Source organism: Ursus maritimus, unplaced genomic scaffold (assembly GCF_017311325.1).
Source record: "Ursus maritimus isolate PB19 unplaced genomic scaffold, ASM1731132v1 scaffold_5, whole genome shotgun sequence".
Classification (NCBI taxonomy): domain Eukaryota; kingdom Metazoa; phylum Chordata; class Mammalia; order Carnivora; family Ursidae; genus Ursus; species Ursus maritimus.
In genome coordinates, this window is record NW_024426663.1 from 53,308,150 (window position 1) to 53,329,245 (window position 21,096).

Here is a 21,096-nt window from a genome sequence, read left to right on the forward strand (position 1 = left end):
GGCGTGCGGACCAGTGACTCTATAGCCGGAAGTTGTCCGAGCTGAGGCTGCGGTAACGACGGCCGATCTAGACAGCGCTCAGCGCGGGTTGGCCGCAGTATGGCAGAACGTGCAGCACTGGAGGAGCTAGTGCGACTTCAGGGAGAGCGCGTGCGGGGCCTCAAGCAGCAGAAGGCCAGCGCTGAGCAGGTGCGACCTAGGTGGCAGGGAAGAGGCCAAAGTAGGGCGAGGGAGAACATAGAGCTGGGTGGTCTGCATAGAGGAAAGTGTAGGGAGGGGCAGGGCCTGGGTCAGCAGGTGGCCGGGGTAGGACCCGAGAGAAGCGAAGCTGGGCCTGGGGAGAGAGATCTGCCCCAGATTCTGATGGGGGAGGGATACTAAATGAATGGCTGAGGAGGGAAGGGAGTGGCAGACGTGATAGCTCAGCGCCCACTTTACCTCCACAGATCGAGGAGGAGTTGGCAAAACTACTGAAACTGAAGGCGCAGATGGGCCCTGATGAAGGGAAACAGAAGTTTGTGCTCAAAACCCCCAAGGTAAATATAATTCCTTTAAGGAGAAAGCCCCTAATCCTTCTCCCAAGGGTGGATGCCCCTGCTTCTCTGAACAGTTGCTCTGGGCGCTGGGCTGAATTGGAGTCTGAGTCATTCTGGGTTAGCAAAGTGATGGCAGAAACTAGACCAGCTGGATGCTTAGGGAATATGCCAGCTACTGCTACTCCTTCTTTCATTAAGTAAATGTTTCTTGAGTGCTTACTATATGCCTAGCACTGTAGGAAGCAGTGAGTATGCCATAGTGAACAATTTGGCCTGCCCTCATGGAGTTTACCTTCTACTGAAGGAAACAGACTTACGACAAAAAAATCCCCTCTTGAATATGTAATTATAAAGTGTGATAAATGATATAAAGAAATAATAAGAATTCTCTGAGACAAATAAGAAAGAACTAGAGAGTCTGAAGAAGCCTCGTTGAAGAAGTGATACACTAATTGACCTAAGATGAATGGGAAATAGCCAGGGGAAGAGTGTGATGAAAATAGGTTCAGGTAGAGTATGGAAATCCTGAAGGAGAAAGGAACCCTGGTAATTTCCAGGAACTAGAAAAAGACCTGTTTGAGTAGAACCAAATACAGAGAGTGGAGTGGAGTGGAATGACGTTGGAGATTACTAGCCCAGTCTCTAGGATTTCAGTTCAGATGTCAGTCTTTTTAAGTTCTGTAAACAGAACTATTCACCATTCCATCTGGGTTCCCTTGGCACTTCATATATATCTCTATTATTGCATTTCTTGGTGAGTTTTAGTTGTTCACATGGTTTATTTACCCTGAGAGGCTGAGACTGGGTGTCTGGAACCGAACAGATAATTCGATGAATATTTGTATGTGAAATTGGATTCCAAAGGAGAGAGGTCTTCCTTGTGTTGATGTGTCGCCTTTTAAGGTTCATTCTTTGGGCTCCTAAATTCATTGAGCTATTGCTTTCTCACACAGATAATTTCAGAGGTTAAAGAGACATGTAAAATCACAAAGCAGTGATTATCAATAGTTTTTCAAACTATTTAGTGAAAAATTAATGGGGAATTTGTGATACATCAGGTTGGCCTCACTTAAACCCAATGATCAATCTTAACATCACTAAAAGTAGGGCAACCAGACATTATGTTTCTCTTGCTGTGATGCAATAAGAAATACACAGCACCACCTATGAAGTATTCTTGCCAAGAAAAATTGAACCTGAATCTAATCAGGCCTTCTGACCTACCAGTTTACCAGAAATATGGGAGATGGAGGAATGTATTAAATGACACATTGAATATACTATTAATGAAATCTAGAATATGAAAAGTTCTTTGGGACAAATGATTCAATTTCCTCAATGAATAAATGACATTTTTTTTAAAAAAGGAAAGGAAGCTGTTGTGGATTAAACAGGCAAGAGCAAATACAGTGAATGGGCTTCATTTAGAATATAATTCAAACAAGTCAACCGTAAAAAAGTACTCTTGAGGGGCACCTGGGTGACTTAGCGTTAAGCGTCTGCCTTTGGCTCAGGGCGTGATCCCAGGGTGTGGGATCGAGCCCCGCATCGAGCTCCCTGCTCCACTGGGAGCCTCCTTCTTCGTCTCCCACTTCCCCCGGCTTGTGTTCCCTCTCTCGCTGGCTGTCTCTCTCTCTCTCTGTCAAATAAATAAATAAAATCTTTAAAAAAAAAAAAAAAAGAAGTATTCTTGAGGCAATTGGGGAAAATTAAACATGGCTTGGGTATTAGATAATATGAAAGGGTTGCTGTTTGTTTTGTTGGTTGTAATAAAGGTATTGTAGTGTTTTGGCTATTTTTAAACCGTGTGCATTAGAGAATCAGACTGAAATATTTAGGGGCAAACTGATATGATGTCTGGATTTACTCTGAAACACTCCAGGAAAAAAAAATATGTTGGGGCTTAAAGTAAAAATAACAGATGCTGATGGCTATTGAAGCTGGGTAATCGATAACGTGGTGGTGTATGATACTATTCTCTATAATGTGTGTTTGAAAATTTCTATACTATTTTAAAAGAAAACGAAATTATACTGGAGAGTTAATATCCACTGTAGTTTGTTGAAACACATTTCTTAATGCGTGATTTATATTAACAGAAAACCCAGTATCATGGGGACAGGACTCTTTCAAGAGGTTTTTATGGTCAAAAGTATTTTTATGATTAAACTGAAACGTTATTTACCTTTGTGACCACATTTGCTATGAAGATGCAAAAGCACTGGCGAGTAGAACCGCTGGTGTCTTAGAATGAAACATGACAGTGGCGCTACACTATTCTCATAGCCATTATGTTCTTTACTTTCATGCACTCGCAGTAAAATAAATAAAAATAAAAATAAACCAGTTTTACTTAGGGATGTCCTTGATAAAACAGTAAAAATTACTCATTTTATTGAATCTCAACCCTTGAGTACTCTCTTTTGTAGTATCCTGTGTGATGTAATTGTAAGTATACATAAAGCACTTGTGCTGCATTTCAAAGTAGGAAAAACGCTTGTGCTGTTGCATGAGTTTAAGCTAACTAGCTATCTTTTTCACAGAAGACATTTTTTATTTGAAAGAAAAACTGAAAGACAAACTGTTGTTTTAAAGATTTGGGTATTTGGCAGACGTCTTGAGGAAAATGAAGTGAGTTTTGTCACCTCAAGGAAAACATCTGACAATATTTGTTGCCAGTGATAAAATTCAAGCATTCAAGTGAAAGTTAGGATTTTAGGGAACTTGTATCTTTCTCCATGATCTAGACGGCTTCTCAATATAGTAGTTAAAGACTTCCCAGGTGAGATCTGTATTGATATTAACAAATGTGTTTTCGGATATAATGAAGTGTGTAAATATTTGGCAGATCTGTATAATTGATCAGTGAACCAATATTTTCCACATGACCAATGTATAATGTTCTAAAATCATGCATGGGTAAAAGATTCAAAGTACAAGATGGGGGGCGCCTGGGTGGCAGAGCGGTTAAGCCTCTGCCTTCGGCTCAGGGCGTGATCCCGGCGTTGTGGGATCAAGCCCCACATTAGGCTCCTCCGCTGTGAGCCTGCTTCTTCCTCTCTCACTCCCCCTGCTTGTGTTCCCTCTCTCGCTGGCTGTCTCTATCTCTGTCAAATAAATAAATAAAAAATCTCAAAGTACAAGATGAGTGATTGATATTTTTTTAAATTATGGTAAAATATATGTAACATGAAATTTGCCATTTTAACCATTTTCTAAAGATTTTATTTATTTATTTATTTATTTGAGAGAGAGAGAGAGAGAGAGAGCAGCGTATGTAAGAGAGCACTGGGCGGGGGGGTGGGCAGAGAAGCTGGGAGAAGTAGATTTCCCGCTGACCACGGAGCCCGATGTGGGGCTCAATCCCAGGACCTTGGGATCATGACCTGGGCTGAGCACAGACGCTTAACCGACTGAGCCAGCCAGTCGTCCCCTTTTTAACCATTTTTAAGTATACAGTTTGGTGGCATTAAGTAGTTTCGCATTGTTATGCAACCATTACCACTATTCATCCCCAGAACTTTTTTTTTTTTAAAGATTTTATTTTTATTTATTTGACAGAAATAGAGACAGCCAGTGAGAGAGGGAACACAAGCAGGGGGAGTGGAGAGGAAGAAGCAGGCTCACAGTGGAGGAGCCTGATGTGGGGCTTGATCCCATAACTCCGGGATCACGCCCTGAGCTGAAGGCAGACGCTTAACCGCTGTGCCACCCAGGCGCCCCCATCCCCAGAACTTTTATTTATCATACCAACCTGGTATGATATGAGTTAAGCAGTAACTCCCCCCTCTACCCTCCCTCCAGCTCCCAGGTAAACACTGTTCTACTTTCTGTCTCTCTGAATTCTGGTTACCATATATAAGTAATGGATTTTAATGTAACAGTAGGAAAAGTTCATTGATAAAGAAGTTTCAGATTCCACCTTGCAACCAATCTTTAAGAAACTACCATTTGTTGGATTTTGGTGTAGTTTAAGAAGAATATCTACAGTTAGCTGAAAAGTTTATTAAAATATTCCTTCCTTTACAATTACACATCTTTGTAAGGCTAGATTTTCTTTATGCAACCAGAACAACATATCACAACAGAATTGAATGCATAAAGCATGTATAAGAACCCAGTTGTCTTCTGTTAGGCCAGACATTAAAGATTTGCAAAAATTAAATCAAATTTTTTTTGTTTTGGGAAGTAGTTACATTTTCCTAAAATGTTATTTAAGTTAACATGTAATGGATTTACTATTTGTTAAGTGAATTAATAAATATTCTTAAATGTTCAGTTTTCATTTCTGATACAATAAACTTTGATAGGCATAACCCACTTTGGGGTCCTTAATAAATAATAAAAGTTTAAGGAGGTCCTGAGACCAAAGACTTGAGAGTATGGTGTAAACACCCAGATCAGAAGGTCTGATCTGGAAGAACAGGGTTCTAGTCCTGACTGCCACGAACCTGCTTAGAGCCTTAGGTAATGATGTAACTTCTCAGTGTCCTGTAATTCATCCATAAAAGGCATCTGCCCAGCCTATGTCATAGGCCTATTAGAAACAAATTAGAGAACAAATAGTATTTATTAGAATTTTTTTTTAAGTTATGCTGGGGGAAAGTGTTACTTATAAAATTTGGAATTCAACTAGCTAAGCCAGTTTGAGTTGGTTATATACCTGTCATCAGGTAGATGTTTTTTCTTAGGAAGGAAAATGTTCTGGTATCACAGAAAAAGTTTTTAGGAAAACTTCTCAGAAAATAGTGTTCTAAAGAAAGAAAGAAAATAGCCTAAGAATTCTAGAAAATAGAACCACTCTAAAAAGGGGATAGGGGCGCCTGGGTGGCACAGCGGTTAAGCGTCTGCCTTCAGCTCAGGGCGTGATCCCGGCGTTATGGGATTGAGCCCCACATCAGGCTCCTCTGCTATGAGCCTGCTTCTTCCTCTCCCACTCCACCTGCTTGTGTTCCCTCTCTCGCTGGCTGTCTCTATCCTGTCGAATAAAAAAAAAAAATCTTTAAAAAGGGGATAGAATTTAGAAGGGTGATAGCAAATGGGTGTGATAATTACTAGGGAATTGGTTGTGCTTGCTTTACAACTCCATAGCCCCTAGAAAAAAAAGTTTGGGGTGGTGTTTGCATTTGTCATCTTCGAGGTCATGCTTTTATATTTCTAGACCTTAATGTTCCCTGTTTGTTTTTAAATCCCATCTCTGGTTCTTTGGCTGATTTGGACTCCAAGGGTACAAGAGACTACAGTCCCCGGCAGATGGCCGTTCGAGAGAAGGTGTTTGATGTAATTGTCAGCTGCTTCAAGCGTCATGGTGCAGAAGTAATCGATACGCCTGTGTTTGAACTAAAGGTGAGGGATGGGTGAGGAGAAACTGCGTGGTGGGAGAGTGAATATACAAACAACAAAGAAGAGGACAAGAGAGTGAGAGGTGTCTCTCCTGTTGGGGACAAAGACCAGTATTTTCTCCAATGAGAAGGAGGGCAGGCCTGGTTTAGAAGGAGAGGCCCTGCTTTTTATTTGCCGCGGTCATGGCTGGTGGCTTCCAAAAGAGAGCCCTTGTTAGTGGACGTTGTTATGGTCCTATCTGCGATGAATTCCCTGGTACCTGTACTTGAGATGTTTTGAGATACATGCAGACCATACATATAAAAAATAAATATGTAACTGTTCTCCAGTTGATGGACCCTGATATTGCTTCTAGTTCTTTACTGTTAAAAAAAACAGATTGCATCACTCCCTGTTAAAAACCATTGCATTTATAACAAAATCCATTTATAACAAAAGCTTTTGTACTTGCTCTTCCCTCTTCCTGAACTCCCTTGCCCCAGGCTCTTTATTTGACTTTAATTTCAGATTAAAGTAGAGATTAAAGATTTTAATTTCAGATCTCAACTAAAATGCCATTCTTCAAATAGTCCTTTCCAGCTATTTTGTCTAAAGTATCCCTTGTCTATCATATTGACCTGTTTTATTTCCATTAGAGGAGCTATCACTAACTGAAATTATCTGTTAATTTGTTTCCTTGCCTTAATCTACTGCCTGTCTCCTCTCCTTAGTAGGAAAGATCCATGAGGGTATAGACTACCTTTGTCTTGTTCACTGATATATATTCAGTGCTTAGAACAATGTCTGGTACTGGTGGGCATTCATTTGCAGGGTGAATTCATAGAAATGAAATTGCTGGGTCAAAAGATTGTACTCATTTATGTTTACCAATTCTCCTAGTTTGCTAGGGCTGCCATAACAAAGTACGGTAGACGGGGTGGCTGACGCAGCAAATTTAGTGTCAGGAGGCTAGGAGTCCAAGATAAGGTATCAGCAGGGATGGTTCTTTCCGAGGGTCATGTGGGAAGGATCTATTTCAGGCCTTGCTCCTTGGCTGTAGATGGTGTCTTTCCAGTGTCTTCACATCATCTTCCCTGTCTGTGGCCAATTTTCCTTTTTTATAAGGACACCACTTATATTGGATTAGGGCCCACCCTGATGACACCATTTTAGTTTAACTACCTCTTCAAAGACCCCGTCTCCAAATACAGTCACATTCTGAGGTTACTGGGGAATAGAACTGTAATATATGGGGGCGCCTGGATGGCACAGCGGTTAAGCGTCTGCCTTCGGCTCAGGGCGTGATCCCGGCGTTATGGGATCGAGCCCCACATCAGGCTCCTCTGCTATGAGCCTGCTTCTTCCTCTCCCACTCCCCCTGCTTGTGTTCCCTCTCTCGCTGGCTGTCTCTATCTCTGTTGAATAAATAAATAAAATCTTTAAAAAAACAAAAAACAAAAAAAACTGTAATATATGAATTTTGAAGGGGACACAGTTCAGCCCATAACACCAGTGTATGAGTCTTTCTAATTCTACACACCAGGAATTTTCAGGCTTTTTAAACTTTGCCAGTCTGGTAAGTGAAATATGTTATCACCTTATTGAAGGCATCACATGGTAAGAACTGCTATCTCAGTTTTGCCTTTTGACATTGTTCAAACTTTAGGCATCATAAAAACATTTAAGTTTATTGATCTAATAATCTACTCTTAGGAGTTAATCCTCAAAAAATGTATATTCCAAAGAAAAAACTATATACCGAAGTGTATTTATTGAAATGTTAGGAAACTTTTTTTAAAAAAATAACCTAATCAACTCACAGTGTAACACTAGGTAGGAAGGAAGGAAATACAGAGCTGCTTTTCACTGAAGTATTATGCAGCTTTTAAAAATAATATTTTAGCTGTGACACAAAATGGAAATGTGATAAGCAGAAAACGAAATTGGTCTTTCCTATTCATTATAGTTAATATCAAATACATAAGCACTGGGATAGAGAGCAGAAGTATAGAAAGTTGGGATCAGTCATGTTAGGATGGTGGGTTTTTGTTTTAAAACTTCCTTTTAAATTGTTATATTTATCACTGTGACCACCTTTCTTTATATTTTCTCCAGGAAACATTGACTGGAAAGTATGGAGAAGACTCTAAGCTTATCTATGACCTGAAAGACCAGGGTGGAGAGCTCCTGTCCCTTCGCTATGACCTCACTGTATCTTTCTAAACTTGGGCTCTTGGTACTTTGGATCAGTGGTTCTCATTGGGCTGGGGCTATTTCTAGCCTCAGGTTTGGGGATACCCACACATAGGTGGGATTAAATATGATGCTTATTTCTTTAAACCAGAAATGGGACTTTAGCCAAACAGAACGTATTAAAAGTCTTCAGAATCCCGAGTGAGACCTCAGCTTTATGGTGGGAACCAGTTCCAACTCAATAATCCCTTGGCTCCAGAATATCTCTCCCCTGCCCTGTCCAATGGACAGAGTTCTCCTTAATTGACCCACAGAACATTTCCTTTATCTCCAAGCTATGTCAGAGAATCTTCTGCTCAGAAATCCTACATGGAGACCTTTTTCTGCTCTCTGGCCTATCTGCCCGGCCCCCTCCTGTGCTCAGCATAGTCCAGGGGAGACACTAACCAAAGAGAGAGGAACCCTAATCTTGTTTGAGACTTCTGCTGTGCTGCCAAAGTCGATTCTGATGTTCAGAAATGCTCTTAATCTTACAGGTTGTGGTTTTACTCACACACAGAGACCCCAGCTTCTGTTGGTGGTGATAATCAACCGCCGAAAAACTGTGTGAGGAGGGGGCTTTCTCCTTAACTGTTATCAGGTTCCTTTTGCTCGGTACTTGGCAATGAATAAACTGACCAACATTAAACGCTACCACATAGCCAAAGTATATCGGCGAGATAACCCAGCCATGACCCGCGGCCGGTATCGGGAATTCTATCAGTGTGTGAGTATGTGAGGCGTGATGGGCTACTTGGCCCTCCCTCAACGTAGCAGAATCTACTGAGTATTTATATTGTACTGAACAAACTGGACGCACCGCACGGTGCTAACCCTCAGGTGTCTTGAGTGTTTTCATGTAGAGGATAGGGCATATCCTCCCCATCTTACTTACCAGTCAACTTGAGACTGAGCAGGATTAAGAGATCATAGGGATAAGAAAGCCAAAGTCCGGAGTGGAACTCTTGGGCCAGTTTTCTTTATATTAAACCACAGTGATTGGATCACAGCAAAGGGTGGTGAAATTGGATTGGAAGTAGCAGATCATCCAGAGTGGTGGCAGAGCTGCTGAATAAATAGAGAAAATGGCTAAGGAGTAAGGCCACATATATTTGCCCCCACAATGCTAGGAGAAAATAAGGAAAAGTGGATGAGTGAGATAATGAAGGAATGTAGACAGAAGGGAAACCAAGACTGGTAAGAGACCCCAGGATGCTGGGAGTTTCCTCTAGGTTGGTGATCGCACAGATAATGAAGAAGGTGGTGTGTGCAAGAGTGCAGACAGGCCTTTATAGGGAAAAAGCAGAGCGCCCAGGGCCTTGTCTTCACCCCCTTCCCCACCCCACCCTTAAGAAGGTTAAAACCCTGAGGACTGTACCTACCCATCTCCTTGCAGGACTTCGACATTGCTGGACAGTTTGACCCCATGATCCCTGATGCAGAGTGCCTGAAGATCATGTGTGAGATCCTGAGTTCCCTTCAGATAGGCGACTTCCTGGTCAAGGTCAGAGCTGAATGGGTTTACGAGGGCACAGGTGGGCCTAGCTTCTCATAGGAGAAGATCCTTGTGCAGAGAGACCAGTAGCCCAAGTGACCAAGACTACTGACGGTCACACTAAGAGATTCTCTCCTCACTGTGCCTTGGGTCCCTGCAGGTGAACGATCGGCGCATCCTAGATGGGATGTTTGCCGTCTGTGGTGTTCCTGACAGCAAGTTCCGGACCATCTGCTCCTCAGTGGACAAGCTGGACAAGGTAATGACCTAAACACGTCACTCTTCTTTTCTCAGATCCCACCCTGCTCTGAGAAACGTAAAACAAGATCAGGAGGGGGGAGCCTGCCTCTGTGCTCACCAAAGGAAGATTAGCGCCAGAATATAGGGTGAAAGGCAGCTTCTGCTCCAAAACTGCCCCCTCAGGAGGGCCCACACTTGCTCTGCAGTGGGGAACTACCCAGGGGTCCCTTATTGCTATCTGTCTGCCTAGGTGTCCTGGGAGGAAGTAAAGAACGAGATGGTGGGAGAGAAGGGCCTCGCACCCGAGGTGGCTGACCGCATTGGGGACTATGTCCAGCAGCATGGTGAGGAACAGACCCTGCATCTCCAACAGCCATCTACCTGGCTTCAAATCTTAGGCCAAAACTGAGTGTGTGTGTGTGTGTGTGTGTGTGTGTGGTATATACACACATGGATACATGTGTAGTCCAGGCAAAAAGGTAGAGAGCGCCTCTACCTTTTTGCTCTTGTCAGTCAGTCTGGCTCACAAATGATGTCTCCCCAGGTGGGGTATCCCTGGTGGAACAGCTGCTCCAGGATCCTGAACTGTCCCAAAACAAACAGGCTTTGGAGGGCCTGGGAGACCTAAAACTACTGTTTGAGTACCTGACCCTGTTTGGCATCCCTGACAAGGTGAGTCAGGCTGGGGGTGGACACCTTAGCTGAGCTCCAGGGTTTCACATCCTTGATCCTCATCTGGTACTGACTGTGATCTTGTCTCCACAGATCTCCTTTGACCTGAGCCTTGCTCGAGGGCTAGACTACTACACTGGGGTGATCTATGAGGCGGTGCTGCTACAAACCCCAGTCCGGGCAGGGGAAGAGCCCCTGGGGGTGGGCAGTGTGGCTGCTGGAGGACGCTACGATGGGCTGGTGGGCATGTTCGACCCTAAAGGACGCAAGGTGCCATGCGTGGGGCTCAGTGTTGGGGTGGAGCGGATCTTTTCCATTGTGGAACAGAGGCTAGAGGTACGTTCTGGGCGTGGGCAACTGGGGGCATGTGCGCTGTTTTCTTTGATCAAGGGAGCAAATGGTAGTGTTTTGGTCAAGGAGTGTCTTTGGAAAGAAATGGAGAGAAGATGGTTGCTGTCTTTCACAGACTCCCACCCCCATTGTAGGCCAGCTTTATGGATCTTTGATCATTCTTTCTTCACAGAATTCTTTCCTCTGGGTCCCTGCTTCCCTCAGTGCTGTCAGAAGTCATGGCTGGTATAACCAAAGACCCGGAACTTCTTCAGAATACAGAATGCTTAATATTTTATTACTAATGCTTACTGCTTTTAATGCATTATCTAGTAAAATTCTTACACAGCCCTGTAAATGTATTATTTACGTTTTCTAGACAAGGGAACTGAAGCATTCCAGGTCATAATTTGCCCAAGGTGGTACAGCTCTTAAGTAGCAGGGTCAGAATTCGAATCCACGCAGTCTAACTCCAAAGTCTTGCTCGTAACTCCTCTGATGTTTTCTCTAAGTGGTAAGCATGTACCTGAGGCCTTGGGGTCCTTCAGATGGCTATCTTGACTCTCTGGTCCCTAGAGTAACACCAGGGAAGGTCCTCATGGCTCAGGCCCTCCTTTGCTGCTGCTCTTATCTGGCTGGCTGCATTTCATCCCTTGGGGAATTCTCTAGCAGTAATCTTCCCAGTGCTCCCATCCTTTTCTCTGGAGCCAAAACCACCCATGTTTTCCATTTGAGGTCACTGTTCCAGTAGGCATCTTATGTTCTTAAGAACTATGAAAATAGTTTTCCAGAAAAAGACAAGGGGCAGCAGCAGCATTCTCCCTTTCCTCCTGTCCGCCCACACCCTGGGTTGGGCCCTATGGCTGAAGTGTAAGAGGCACAGTCTCTTGACTGGGCAGACAGCAAGTGGGAACCGGGTGAGCTCACAGTATCACTTCTGTGTGAGTGTTCTTGCGGACCTGTAAGGTACTGAAAGGAGACAAGCTTGAAGTTATTGTACCTAAACCACCTTAGCTTTTGCCCTACGTTACCCATTCTGGCAAGTCATGTACAAGCCAGTCAGCTCACTTCCAGGAGCAACCTTACTCCCAGTTGCTAGGGCAGAAGACTGGGCCCCTGTCCTGGCGGAGCTCATGCAGTTGGGCCTGATGTCTCAGAATCCTGACAACAGCCTGCTCTGTTTGCTCCTTGAAGTAGCCCAGCTCTCTGACTCTTACCTGCCCCTTCCCCAGGCTTTGGAGGAGAAGGTGCGGACCACAGAGACACAAGTGCTTGTAGCATCTGCACAGAAGAAGTTGCTGGAGGAGAGACTGAGGCTCGTCTCGGAGCTCTGGGATGCTGGCATCAAGGTAGAGGCGGCCAGCCCCAGGGTGGCAGCAAACTTGGGAGTGAGGGGAACAAACTAAATAAAAGCTCATCCATAGCAACTTCATGGAGGAGAACTAAGAGCAGTTGGGCCCCAAGGAAGTTGTCCCTGAGGATGGTGGAAGCCATCCTTCATCTTTTGCCCTGATCCCCTGCAGGCAGAGCTGCTCTACATACTGTGAGGAGGCAGGCATCCCACTGGTGGCCATCATCGGTGAGCAGGAGCTCAAGGACGGGGTCATCAAGCTCCGCTCAGTGGCCAGCAGGGAAGAGGTAGGTAGGTGGGCAGGAGGGCTTAGGGAGAGGGAGTGTATGGCATTTTGGCAGGCCATGCCCAATCAAGGCCCAAGCAAAAGCCTAGCACTCATGTTAGTACCCACTTGGAAAGGACCGAAGGGCTCACCTGTTACTATGGTCGTGGTAGGGTAGGAGTCCCACCTCATCTATACCCTGTGTCTCTGGCTCCCCCAAGAAGCACTATCTACTTTTTGCCTGTGTTTGCCTGCGTTCCTGCTCCCAGCTAAGCCAAGCCTGATGACCAGAGGAAGGAATGGGCACTTAGGAGCAATGGAGTCTGAGATGCTCATACCACCTTCTTTCCCCATCCTGGCCAGGTGGACGTCCGAAGAGAAGATCTTGTGGAAGAAATCAAAAGGAGAACAAGCCAGCCCCTTTGCATCTGCTGAGTTGAGCAAACTATCGGGAAGTGGGACTGGCACTATTTGAGACTAAGACAAGACTCTGCATATATACTTAGCTTTGCACACTTCTGTTCCAGCAGGAAGACCTGAACAGTGGTCAGAACAGAGACTTTTTATTATAAGTATTTTATTGGTAATCACTGGCAAAAATGGCCAGGGATTACACCATTTTTCCATAGGAGGTCCTGGAGGCTTAGTCCAGGCTGTGCTCCAGGGACCGAGCCTAAGATGGTCTCCCCTGCAGGACCCTAACCAGATGGAGGGAATGCTTCCCCCAACCAATCCTTAAAGGTCCAATAAAATGACTCAATCACTGGAGCCTGCCTGCGTCGCTGTTGCCTAGCCCTGCCTTCCCTTTGGGAGCCTGGGCCTTGCATTCCAACCGCTCGAGCGGTGGGAAAGTGGGGAGAAAGACTTACAGTAGGCCCCACGGGCATTTGCCCAGGGTCAAGGGCGCCGCCGAGGTTCCTGGCTCCAGCGCACATCCATGCCCTAGGAGGTGGGGCTGTGGCACACTCACCGGTTAAGGTTTCCAGCTTTCATCTGAGGGTCCGAGGTTCCCGCGGCGCACGTGCAGTGGATACCCCCACCCCCTTGGGAGGCGGGGTCGCGTTCAGAGCCAATGAGAGCTTGGGGGGAGGAGGAGTAGGGAAGCTTCCAGAGGCAGATGCGGAGGAGGTTATAAAGGGGGTACCAACGAGCAGGAGGGAGAGCCATGCAGTCCAAGCGGGAGTGTGAGGTAAGTGGCTGGCAAGAGGGGCTCGACAAGTGCCACCTGCGCAGGGAGAAGTGGCCCCTTGGGCTCCGGCTGCACAGGCGAGGTGGGGCGGGCGCGGCGATCCGCCATTCCAACCTGCCCTTTCGCCTTCAGCTGTGGTGTGAGAGGGTGAATCCAGAGAACAAGGCGGCGTTGGAGGCGTGGGTCAGGGAGACGGGCATCCGCCTGGTGCAGGTGAACGGGCAGAGGAAGTATGGCGGGCCACCCCCAGGTACGGTAGCCCCAGCCCTACCTCGGCCGGGCTCCACCAGCCTCGACGGTCCCGACCCGCACCCTCTGGGGGAGGGGCCTGTCCCAGTGCTCTGCTGGCAGAAGTCTCTGTCCGTTGCACCCCCTCCAGTCAAGCAGCTGAGGAAACTTGTCTGTGGCTCTCCGCCCACCCACCTAGCCTCCTCAAGGGAGGGAGCCAGCCTTAAGGTGCACCTACTCTGTGCCAGCCCCGTTGTTAGCTCAGGCACCCAGTTATGCCAACGACACGGGGTGCGAGTGCTGCACCCATTTCACAGACGTTTGCGCACAGGCCCTCTCGCGCTGGGTTCCCTGGCCCGCACCCGGAACCGTCCCGTAGGATGACGGTGCCCCTTCCCGCCCCTTCCCCAGGCTGGGTGGGCAGCCCGCCGCCGGCCGGGTCGGAGGTGTTTATCGGGCGGCTGCCTCAGGACGTCTACGAGCACCAGCTGATCCCACTGTTCCAGCGCGTGGGCCGCCTCTACGAGTTCCGCCTGATGATGACCTTCAGCGGCCTGAACCGCGGCTTCGCCTACGCCCGCTACAGTTCGCGGCGGGGCGCGCAGGCAGCCATCGCCACGCTGCACAACCACCCGCTGCGGCCGTCCTGCCCGCTGCTCGTGTGCCGCAGTACCGAGAAGTGCGAGCTGAGTGTGGACGGGCTGCCTCCGGGTCTGAGCCGCCGCGCGCTGCTGCTCGCGCTGCAGCCCCTGGGTTCCGGCCTGCAGGAGGCGCTGCTGATGCCCAGCCCCGGGCCGGCGCCCGCGCAGATTGCGCTGCTCAAGTTCAACTCGCACCGCGCGGCCGCCATGGCCAAAAAAGCCCTGGTGGAAGGTAGGGGGGCGAGGCTGCGGGGGGCCGCTGGTAGGGGCCGCACACATTTCGCCATGAACTTTACCCGTCAGCATAGAGGGCAAAGCAAGATCGTAGGGTTAAGAATGCCTGAGTTTTCGACGTCATACTATATATGACCTGAGATTTTTAATTTCCACTGGTGCCACCAGGTACCACCTACGTTAACATTTCCCATGCATTATCTCATAACTTAGTCTCCAACATTCCCAGGAAACACAGAATTATCTCCCTCTTTAGAAATGAAGAGAGGGTTTGGAGAGAAATTAAATCCGCCCTAGGCAGTCCTACTGAGTCTACCTTTTATGTACTATAGAACTTCCTACCTCGGGCTGTTGTGAGAATTAGGTGACATTTAGCACATTGCCTGAGTCGTGAAAAGGGCTCACAGTAAAGGTAATCACAGTAAAGGTTAGCTATTATGATGGTTATGAGGTAGACAAAGCCTGCATCCCCCAGCACTCCAGTACGGAAACTTAGAAGGTAGCATACTACACCCCCTTTTCAAAGAAACACAATGAAGGTTGGAGAAGTTAACTCGCCCAAGGTCACGCCACCAGGAAACGGGAAGGCTAGAAATTTAACAGGCCTTGTAGACTCCAAAGGGTTCCCAGGGCCTGGGAGCTTGGATCCAGGGCTTAGACCTCCCCTTGTCTCTCTTTCCTGTAGGGCAGTCACGCCTCTGCGGAGAACAGGTGGCAGTGGAGTGGCTTAAGCCAGACCTGAAGCAGCGACTCCGCCAGCAGCTTGTGGGTCCCTCACTGCAGTGCCTACAGCCAGAGGGCAGTCGATTGGCCCCAGCCAGGGACAAGCTAGAGTCCCAGGGGGCTCGGGCTGCCCTGCAGCTGTTGTGCCAACGGATGAAGCTGGGCAGCCCTGTGTTCCTCACCAAGTGTCTGGGCACAGGCCCTGCCGGCTGGCACCGCTTCTGGTACCAGGTGGTGGTCCCTGGGCATCCGGTGCCCTTCAGCGGCCTCATCTGGGTTGTGCTGGCCCCGGATGGGCAGGATGGGCACGAGGTGGCTAAGGATGCGGTGTCTGCAAGGCTGCTAGAGGCGCTGAGTGAGTCCGGAGCCAGCCTTTTACGGCCGGCTGAGGCGGGTGCCATGGTTAAGCAGTGACCCCGTCCTCTTCACAGGCAGCCTGAACGAGTTGGCAGAACCTGTGTCAGTCCCCAGCCCAGCAGGCCTAGGCAGCCACCACCTGATCTCGAAGAGGAGGAGCCGGGCCCTGCCCTACCTCTGACGCAGCCTCCCGCTGGGGCAGGGCCCCAGCACACCTGGGAAAGCTCGGGTTTGGCTAAGTTGTGGTGAGGGACCTTGCTCTCCCCCTCCTGGCCCAGGCTCTGACTTGGCCCCGTGGGATTCCTTGGCCGTTCTGTGTGTGATAGACACACAAACACCCCCTCTTCTCCCACAGCTTAGTATGAATCTCACTTCTTACTTTGGTTTGTCATCTTTGTTGATTTTATTTGGAGGCTGGCTGAGCCAGAGGGTCAGAAATCTGCCTTTTGTCCCCACTACTTGACATTCTGGTTATAGTGTATGTGTGATTTTGGGTTTTTCTATGCTGGTTGTATTTATATTAAACCCCTGGTTGGTGTACACCTGTGTCCGTGCTGTCTTGCCCCAGCTGTGGGCTTCTCTGACTCTGGCAGAGGGCGCGGCTGCCGCGGAGCGAGTACTTCCTCCCGTCAGGACCCTCAGTCCTGAGCCTCCAGCTGTGCATCTCCGCACATGCGCAAGAGATTAGAAGTTCGTAGCCTCTCTGGGTATCCAGCCTGGAAGCAAGACTTGCCCAGTGAGGACCTATCTTGAGATTCAGCTCATCTTTTCAATCACTATCATCCTCACTCTCCTCTTCTTCCTTCTGAGCTGTGGAGTCTTCACCCTCTTCCCTCAGTCCTGCAAAGAAGTCCTCTGTGCTCCAGGCCTTGCTGCTCAGCGCCCGCAGTGGCCCTCCCTTTTTCTTGCGCCGGCGGTAGTCATCTACTACCACAGCCCGCAGCTGGGCCATGTTCCAGAACTTGAGGCGCTGGTCGTGGCCACTGCTGGCCAGGAAGTGGCCGCAGTGGGAGAGGGCCAGCTTCTCCACGGGCTCCCCAGCATGCTGGCCCACACTGCCCACCACACGATTCGGCAGGATATTGACAGCCCTGGGCAGGGAGAAAAGAGTGTTGGATCTTGGCTGGTTGGGTCTGCCCCTCGTGTGATCTCAGGGCTGTCCTGGCTTCTCTCACCTGATGACTCCATCAGTGGAACCCGTGCACAGCAGGCTCTCAGTGACTGGAACCATGCAGTCAATAGACTCTGCTCTTAGGGCAAACCGATCACTTGTGGCCCCGAAGCCATTCCAGTTGAAGAGGTAGATGGTGCCTTCACTGGAGCCACAGGCCACCTTCTTCCCATACTGCAGGAAATAAAACCATGTTTGTGGAGCCCTGTCAGAATAGATCCTATCATACTCCCAAACCCCCATACCCAGATGTACTTTCATGAGAGTGACAGAGGTCAGGTCTCCAGACTGAGGCTCTGAGAGCAGTTCAAACCGGCGTCGCCTGATGTTGAAGACACCCAGGCAGCCATCCCCACTGTAGAAAGAGCAGAGCAGCAGGCTTGGCCAAAGCTCCCATTGAAGGAGGGCGCTTTAACAGGGAAGGGAAAGGGAAGCAGCTTTGAGGCTGTACCTGGCTGTAAGCAGCAGCTTCTTGGCTGGGTCCAGAGCCATGTCGGCAATATACTCCTCATGCTGCCGCATATCCATTAAGGGGCCCTCCTTCCGCTGGTCCCAGAGCCGGATGCCACCTGTGTCATCCCCAGTGGCCAGGACATTTTCATCTACCAGCAGCAGACTGTTGATGGGGGCACTAGAGATACAGAGCTTCCTGAAGCATCTTTGTCCCGGGAGGAACCTACCACCTTACCCTTGACCTCAACACACAATTAGCTCCCCTTACCCATGAGCCTTGGAAATGCGTCTTTCCAGTCGGCCCTGCTCCACATCTAGAACATGGATGGCTTTGTCCTTGGAGACAGTGACAAGTTCTGGGGGGAAAGGTGCCCAGGTCATGGTGCTGCTCACTGCTCCCTTGCCACCAAATTGCTGGCTGCCCTGCCCAATACTCACTCTGTCCATCTTCAGAGAAGACCACGGCTCGGCAGGATTTGAGGTGGTGACCTGAAGACCAGAGCTCCTTCGTTTCTCCCTCCTGGCATGAGTAGGAAAAGCTAGGGGGAGGAGGAAGAGAGTGAATGACTCCACACCCTGCCAGCATGAAATATAAAAGCCAACTAGTCAACGTTCGGCCTATCTAGGAACTGCTGCATGTATACCACCAAACCCAAAGAGCTTACCATCCCATTTGTCCATTTTCAAATGTTCATTTTTTAATTCAAAGTACATTTGCTCAGGACTTCTTTGTGAACTGACCCCACATCATCCTTAAAAGCCCCAGCCTGGGGAAAGATTAGATTAGGTCTGGACTACTACGGAGCGCATGAAATACGTGCTAAAGACAGAAGAACCTGGGTTGGCTCAGTCGGTTAAGCATCTCCTGGGTGGTTCAGTCAGTTAAGCATCTCCCTTTGGCTCAGGTCATGATCCCAGCGTCCTGGGATGGAGTCTGCTTCTCCCTCTCCCTAACCCTCTCCCCCTCCCCCAGCTTGTGCTCTTAGTCTCTCACTCTCAAATAAACAAAATGTTAAAAAAAAAAAAAAAAAAACAGCCCCAGGAGTTTGAACTGACAAACAAAAAATAAGACAAGGCTCCAGGTCTGTAGGAGCTAAAGAAAGTTAAAACTCATTACAGCACAGTGTGGTCACATGCTGGAAAGGAGGCAGGATCAAAATGGAGGTGGAACAGAGAAGGGCCAGCCTGGAAGCTCAGCTTTGAGGCAAGTACTTGTCCAGAGTATATCCCCAGCGCCTACCTCAGAGCAGATCTTCAAAAAGGGCCAGATGACAAAGTGCTTTATTGCCAGGGAGTTTGAGGTGAGCAGAACTGGGCTGCTTATTTGCTCTGTCCCAGTGCCTAGCATGAGAAAAGAGCCCTAGAAAGCTAAGGTCAAAATGTGAGTTAGGTCATGAAGAGTTGGGGAGTTAACCTGGCAGATAGTGAGGCAGATATCAGTGTCCCTTCTAGGGCAGAGACAGGGAATGAGGAGGGTTCTAGTGGCAGGAGAGTGAAATGGCTGAATCTGGAAAGATGGGTTGGACTGGACTTGGCACCATATGGGCCAAGCAGAAGTATGAATTTAATGCTATGGGAAAAGGAACCTCTTTGAAATGATCATGGGAGAAGTCAGAAGCCTGACAAAAGGCAGTGGCTGAGGGAAGGGAAGAGGAGACAAACCGAAGCAATGGCGATGTGAGTAATGGTGGAGGTCCAGAGTGTCTCCCAACTGTCTGGCATGAAGTAAAGTAAGTATGAACAGTAGTAGAAAGGCACCCACATTTGTTGAACTCCGTATACGCCTGACTGCTCTGCAGGGTAGATCCGGATACATCTCTTTTTATTGTGCTTCCCAGACACTGCATTTTTTACAAACTGAAGGTCTGTGGCGACCCTGTATGGAGCAAGTCTATCGGTGCCATTTTTACAGCAGCATCTGCTTACTTTGTGTCTCTGTCACATTTGGTAATTCTCACAATATTTCAAACTTTTTCACTATATTTGTTATGGTGATCTGTGCCCAGTGACTATGACTCACTCATGATGGTTAGCATTTTTTAGCAATAAACTATTTTTTAACTAAGGTATGTATATTGTCTTTTAGACATAATGCTAATGCACATTTAATAGACTGCAGTATAGTGTGTACTTAACTCATTTGAACTGGGAAACCGAAAAATTTGTGTGACTCACTTTACTTCGATGGTCTGGAGCCAAACCTGCAATATCTCAGAGCCTGTATTTTTCCCATTTTTGAATATGAAAATATAGAAGTTAACTTGCCCAAGGTGACTGAAGCTAAGGAGGAGACTGAGGTTAAATGTCATTAAGTAAATCTGACAGCACAACTCTTCTGGTTGAAACCTTCAATGACTTTTTACTGCTCCCAGCCTACTTCTCTCGTTCAAAATCAAGTTTGTATTGAGCACGACCGTCGTCTAGAAGCAGGAGATACAAAGGAGAACAAAACAGACGACAGAAAAGTGTTTCAAACTCCAGTCACGACCCATTAGTGAGCTACGATCACTACGATCAGCATTTTATGTCCGTGTGCCTGCAATAACAATGTAATAAACCAGAAAATATCAGGGTGCATCACACATAAAAATTACTTTTGGTGTGGGGCGAGGTCAAAAAAGTTTGAAAAACATTTTTTTAAGTGAAGGGGACAACCATTCAAATAATGACACAAATGGGTGTAGGATTAAAAATCATTAGGAAGTTTATGAGGGAAAGCTCTCTGGTGCCAACTCAGCAGCATCTAATGGGTAATCTAATTTAGTCTGGGGAATGGAGGGTGAGTGTAGAGATGTTGAGAACTCAGGGATAGTGGGTACAAGTGGGGGAAAGGGGTTTTCTAGGCAGAAGAAATAACCTGCAAAAGAGTTGAGGATTTAAGATATATTAAAAAGGTAAGAATGAATGAGCACAGAAAGTAAGGGGAAAGCGAGCGAGGACCAGATGGCTGAAACCCTATAAACCAGATTAAGGAGTTTTGACTTAATCCTAAAAACAAAGGTAAACTAGTGAGGGGTTTTAAGAAAGGTGGTTGGATTTGTGGTTTTGAAAGATCAATTAAAAGCAGGCAAGAAGCAAAGCGGGGGTGGGGGGCGTTCAGCCCGTTTCAAGCTCAATATAATAATAATCCAATGAAAAATAACAGTGTCCTGAATGCCTTCTTGTCCTACTCCTGTCTCTGGGCTTCGTCAGGATATTCCAGCCACTTTGTTTTCCTTTCAGTTATTTCAAGAGATTTGTGTGGTAACTGGCTTAAAACCAAATGTTACTGAACGAATCGGACCAGATGAGTCTTGCAAGATTTGTCTCCCTGCACATTTCTCTCCTCATCCCACCTCCATCTCTAGGGAGCTTCCAGATCCCGCAGCCCTGAGCCCTGCCCCGCACTTACACGAACACGTCCCCGTCCACGTCCCCCGCCGCCAGGAGGTCACGGGCCGGATGGAACGCAAGCCCGCTGGCCGGTGCTTCCAGCACGATGTCTTCCGGGGTGTCTCGGATGCGGACCGAGGCTTCCGTGGAGTCGGGGTCCTCCTCGTCGCTCCCATCCTCGGCGGGCCTCTCCTCACACGTGCGGTCCATGCACCGAAGGGTTCGAGCTGCTCAACAGTCGCGCGGTGAACCCGAAACCCTCCCACTGACTTGGAGGAGTGGCCC

The 21,096-nt window shown here is 47.7% G+C and overlaps 3 protein-coding genes across 3 annotated transcripts; 2 read left to right on the forward strand and 1 right to left on the reverse strand.

Moving 5' to 3' along the window:
* The first annotated feature begins 24 nt into the window (after positions 1 to 24).
* HARS1 (histidyl-tRNA synthetase 1) lies at positions 25 to 13,211 on the forward strand. The gene is made up of 13 exons (XM_008691502.2): positions 25 to 189; positions 447 to 536; positions 5,763 to 5,882; positions 7,974 to 8,069; positions 8,692 to 8,817; positions 9,487 to 9,594; positions 9,746 to 9,844; positions 10,076 to 10,169; positions 10,370 to 10,497; positions 10,591 to 10,833; positions 12,060 to 12,203; positions 12,355 to 12,465; positions 12,807 to 13,211. Exons 1-13 carry the CDS (start codon positions 100 to 102, stop codon positions 12,876 to 12,878), a joined length of 1,521 nt encoding a protein of 506 aa, XP_008689724.1. The 5' UTR covers positions 25 to 99; the 3' UTR covers positions 12,879 to 13,211.
* Positions 13,212 to 13,608: 397 nt separating this feature from the next.
* Positions 13,609 to 16,109, forward strand: DND1 (DND microRNA-mediated repression inhibitor 1). The gene is made up of 3 exons (XM_040622341.1): positions 13,609 to 13,882; positions 14,272 to 14,733; positions 15,421 to 16,109. The coding sequence occupies exons 1-3, from the start codon at positions 13,609 to 13,611 to the stop codon at positions 15,870 to 15,872; spliced, it is 1,188 nt and encodes a 395-aa protein (XP_040478275.1). The 3' UTR covers positions 15,873 to 16,109.
* Positions 16,110 to 16,194: 85 nt separating this feature from the next.
* On the reverse strand, positions 16,195 to 21,096 carry WDR55 (WD repeat domain 55). Its single transcript, XM_008691503.2, has 7 exons — positions 20,831 to 21,096; positions 17,878 to 17,978; positions 17,708 to 17,795; positions 17,438 to 17,617; positions 17,242 to 17,341; positions 16,991 to 17,160; positions 16,195 to 16,906 (listed from the first exon to the last, which is right to left on the reverse strand). Exons 1-7 carry the CDS (start codon positions 21,019 to 21,021, stop codon positions 16,585 to 16,587), a joined length of 1,152 nt encoding a protein of 383 aa, XP_008689725.1. The 5' UTR covers positions 21,022 to 21,096; the 3' UTR covers positions 16,195 to 16,584.

Bases quoted from the DNA above. Each gene is read 5' to 3' on its own strand.
- HARS1 (XM_008691502.2), top strand. From the start codon at position 100: ATGGCAGAACGTGCAGCACTGGAGGAGCTAGTGCGACTTCAGGGAGAG. The intron at 9,845-10,075 runs GTAATGACCTAA...CTGTCTGCCTAG, and splicing joins CAGTGGACAAGCTGGACAAG to GTGTCCTGGGAGGAAGTAAA. The intron at 10,834-12,059 runs GTACGTTCTGGG...CCCCTTCCCCAG, and splicing joins TTGTGGAACAGAGGCTAGAG to GCTTTGGAGGAGAAGGTGCG.
- DND1 (XM_040622341.1), top strand. From the start codon at position 13,609: ATGCAGTCCAAGCGGGAGTGTGAGGTAAGTGGCTGGCAAGAGGGGCTC. The intron at 13,883-14,271 runs GTACGGTAGCCC...CCCCTTCCCCAG, and splicing joins GTATGGCGGGCCACCCCCAG to GCTGGGTGGGCAGCCCGCCG. The intron at 14,734-15,420 runs GTAGGGGGGCGA...TCTTTCCTGTAG, and splicing joins CAAAAAAGCCCTGGTGGAAG to GGCAGTCACGCCTCTGCGGA.
- WDR55 (XM_008691503.2), bottom strand. From the start codon at position 21,021: ATGGACCGCACGTGTGAGGAGAGGCCCGCCGAGGATGGGAGCGACGAG. The intron at 17,979-20,830 runs GTAAGTGCGGGG...TCCTCCCCCTAG, and splicing joins GTGGACGGGGACGTGTTCGT to CTTTTCCTACTCATGCCAGG. The intron at 17,796-17,877 runs GTGAGTATTGGG...CTTTCCCCCCAG, and splicing joins CTTCTCTGAAGATGGACAGA to AACTTGTCACTGTCTCCAAG.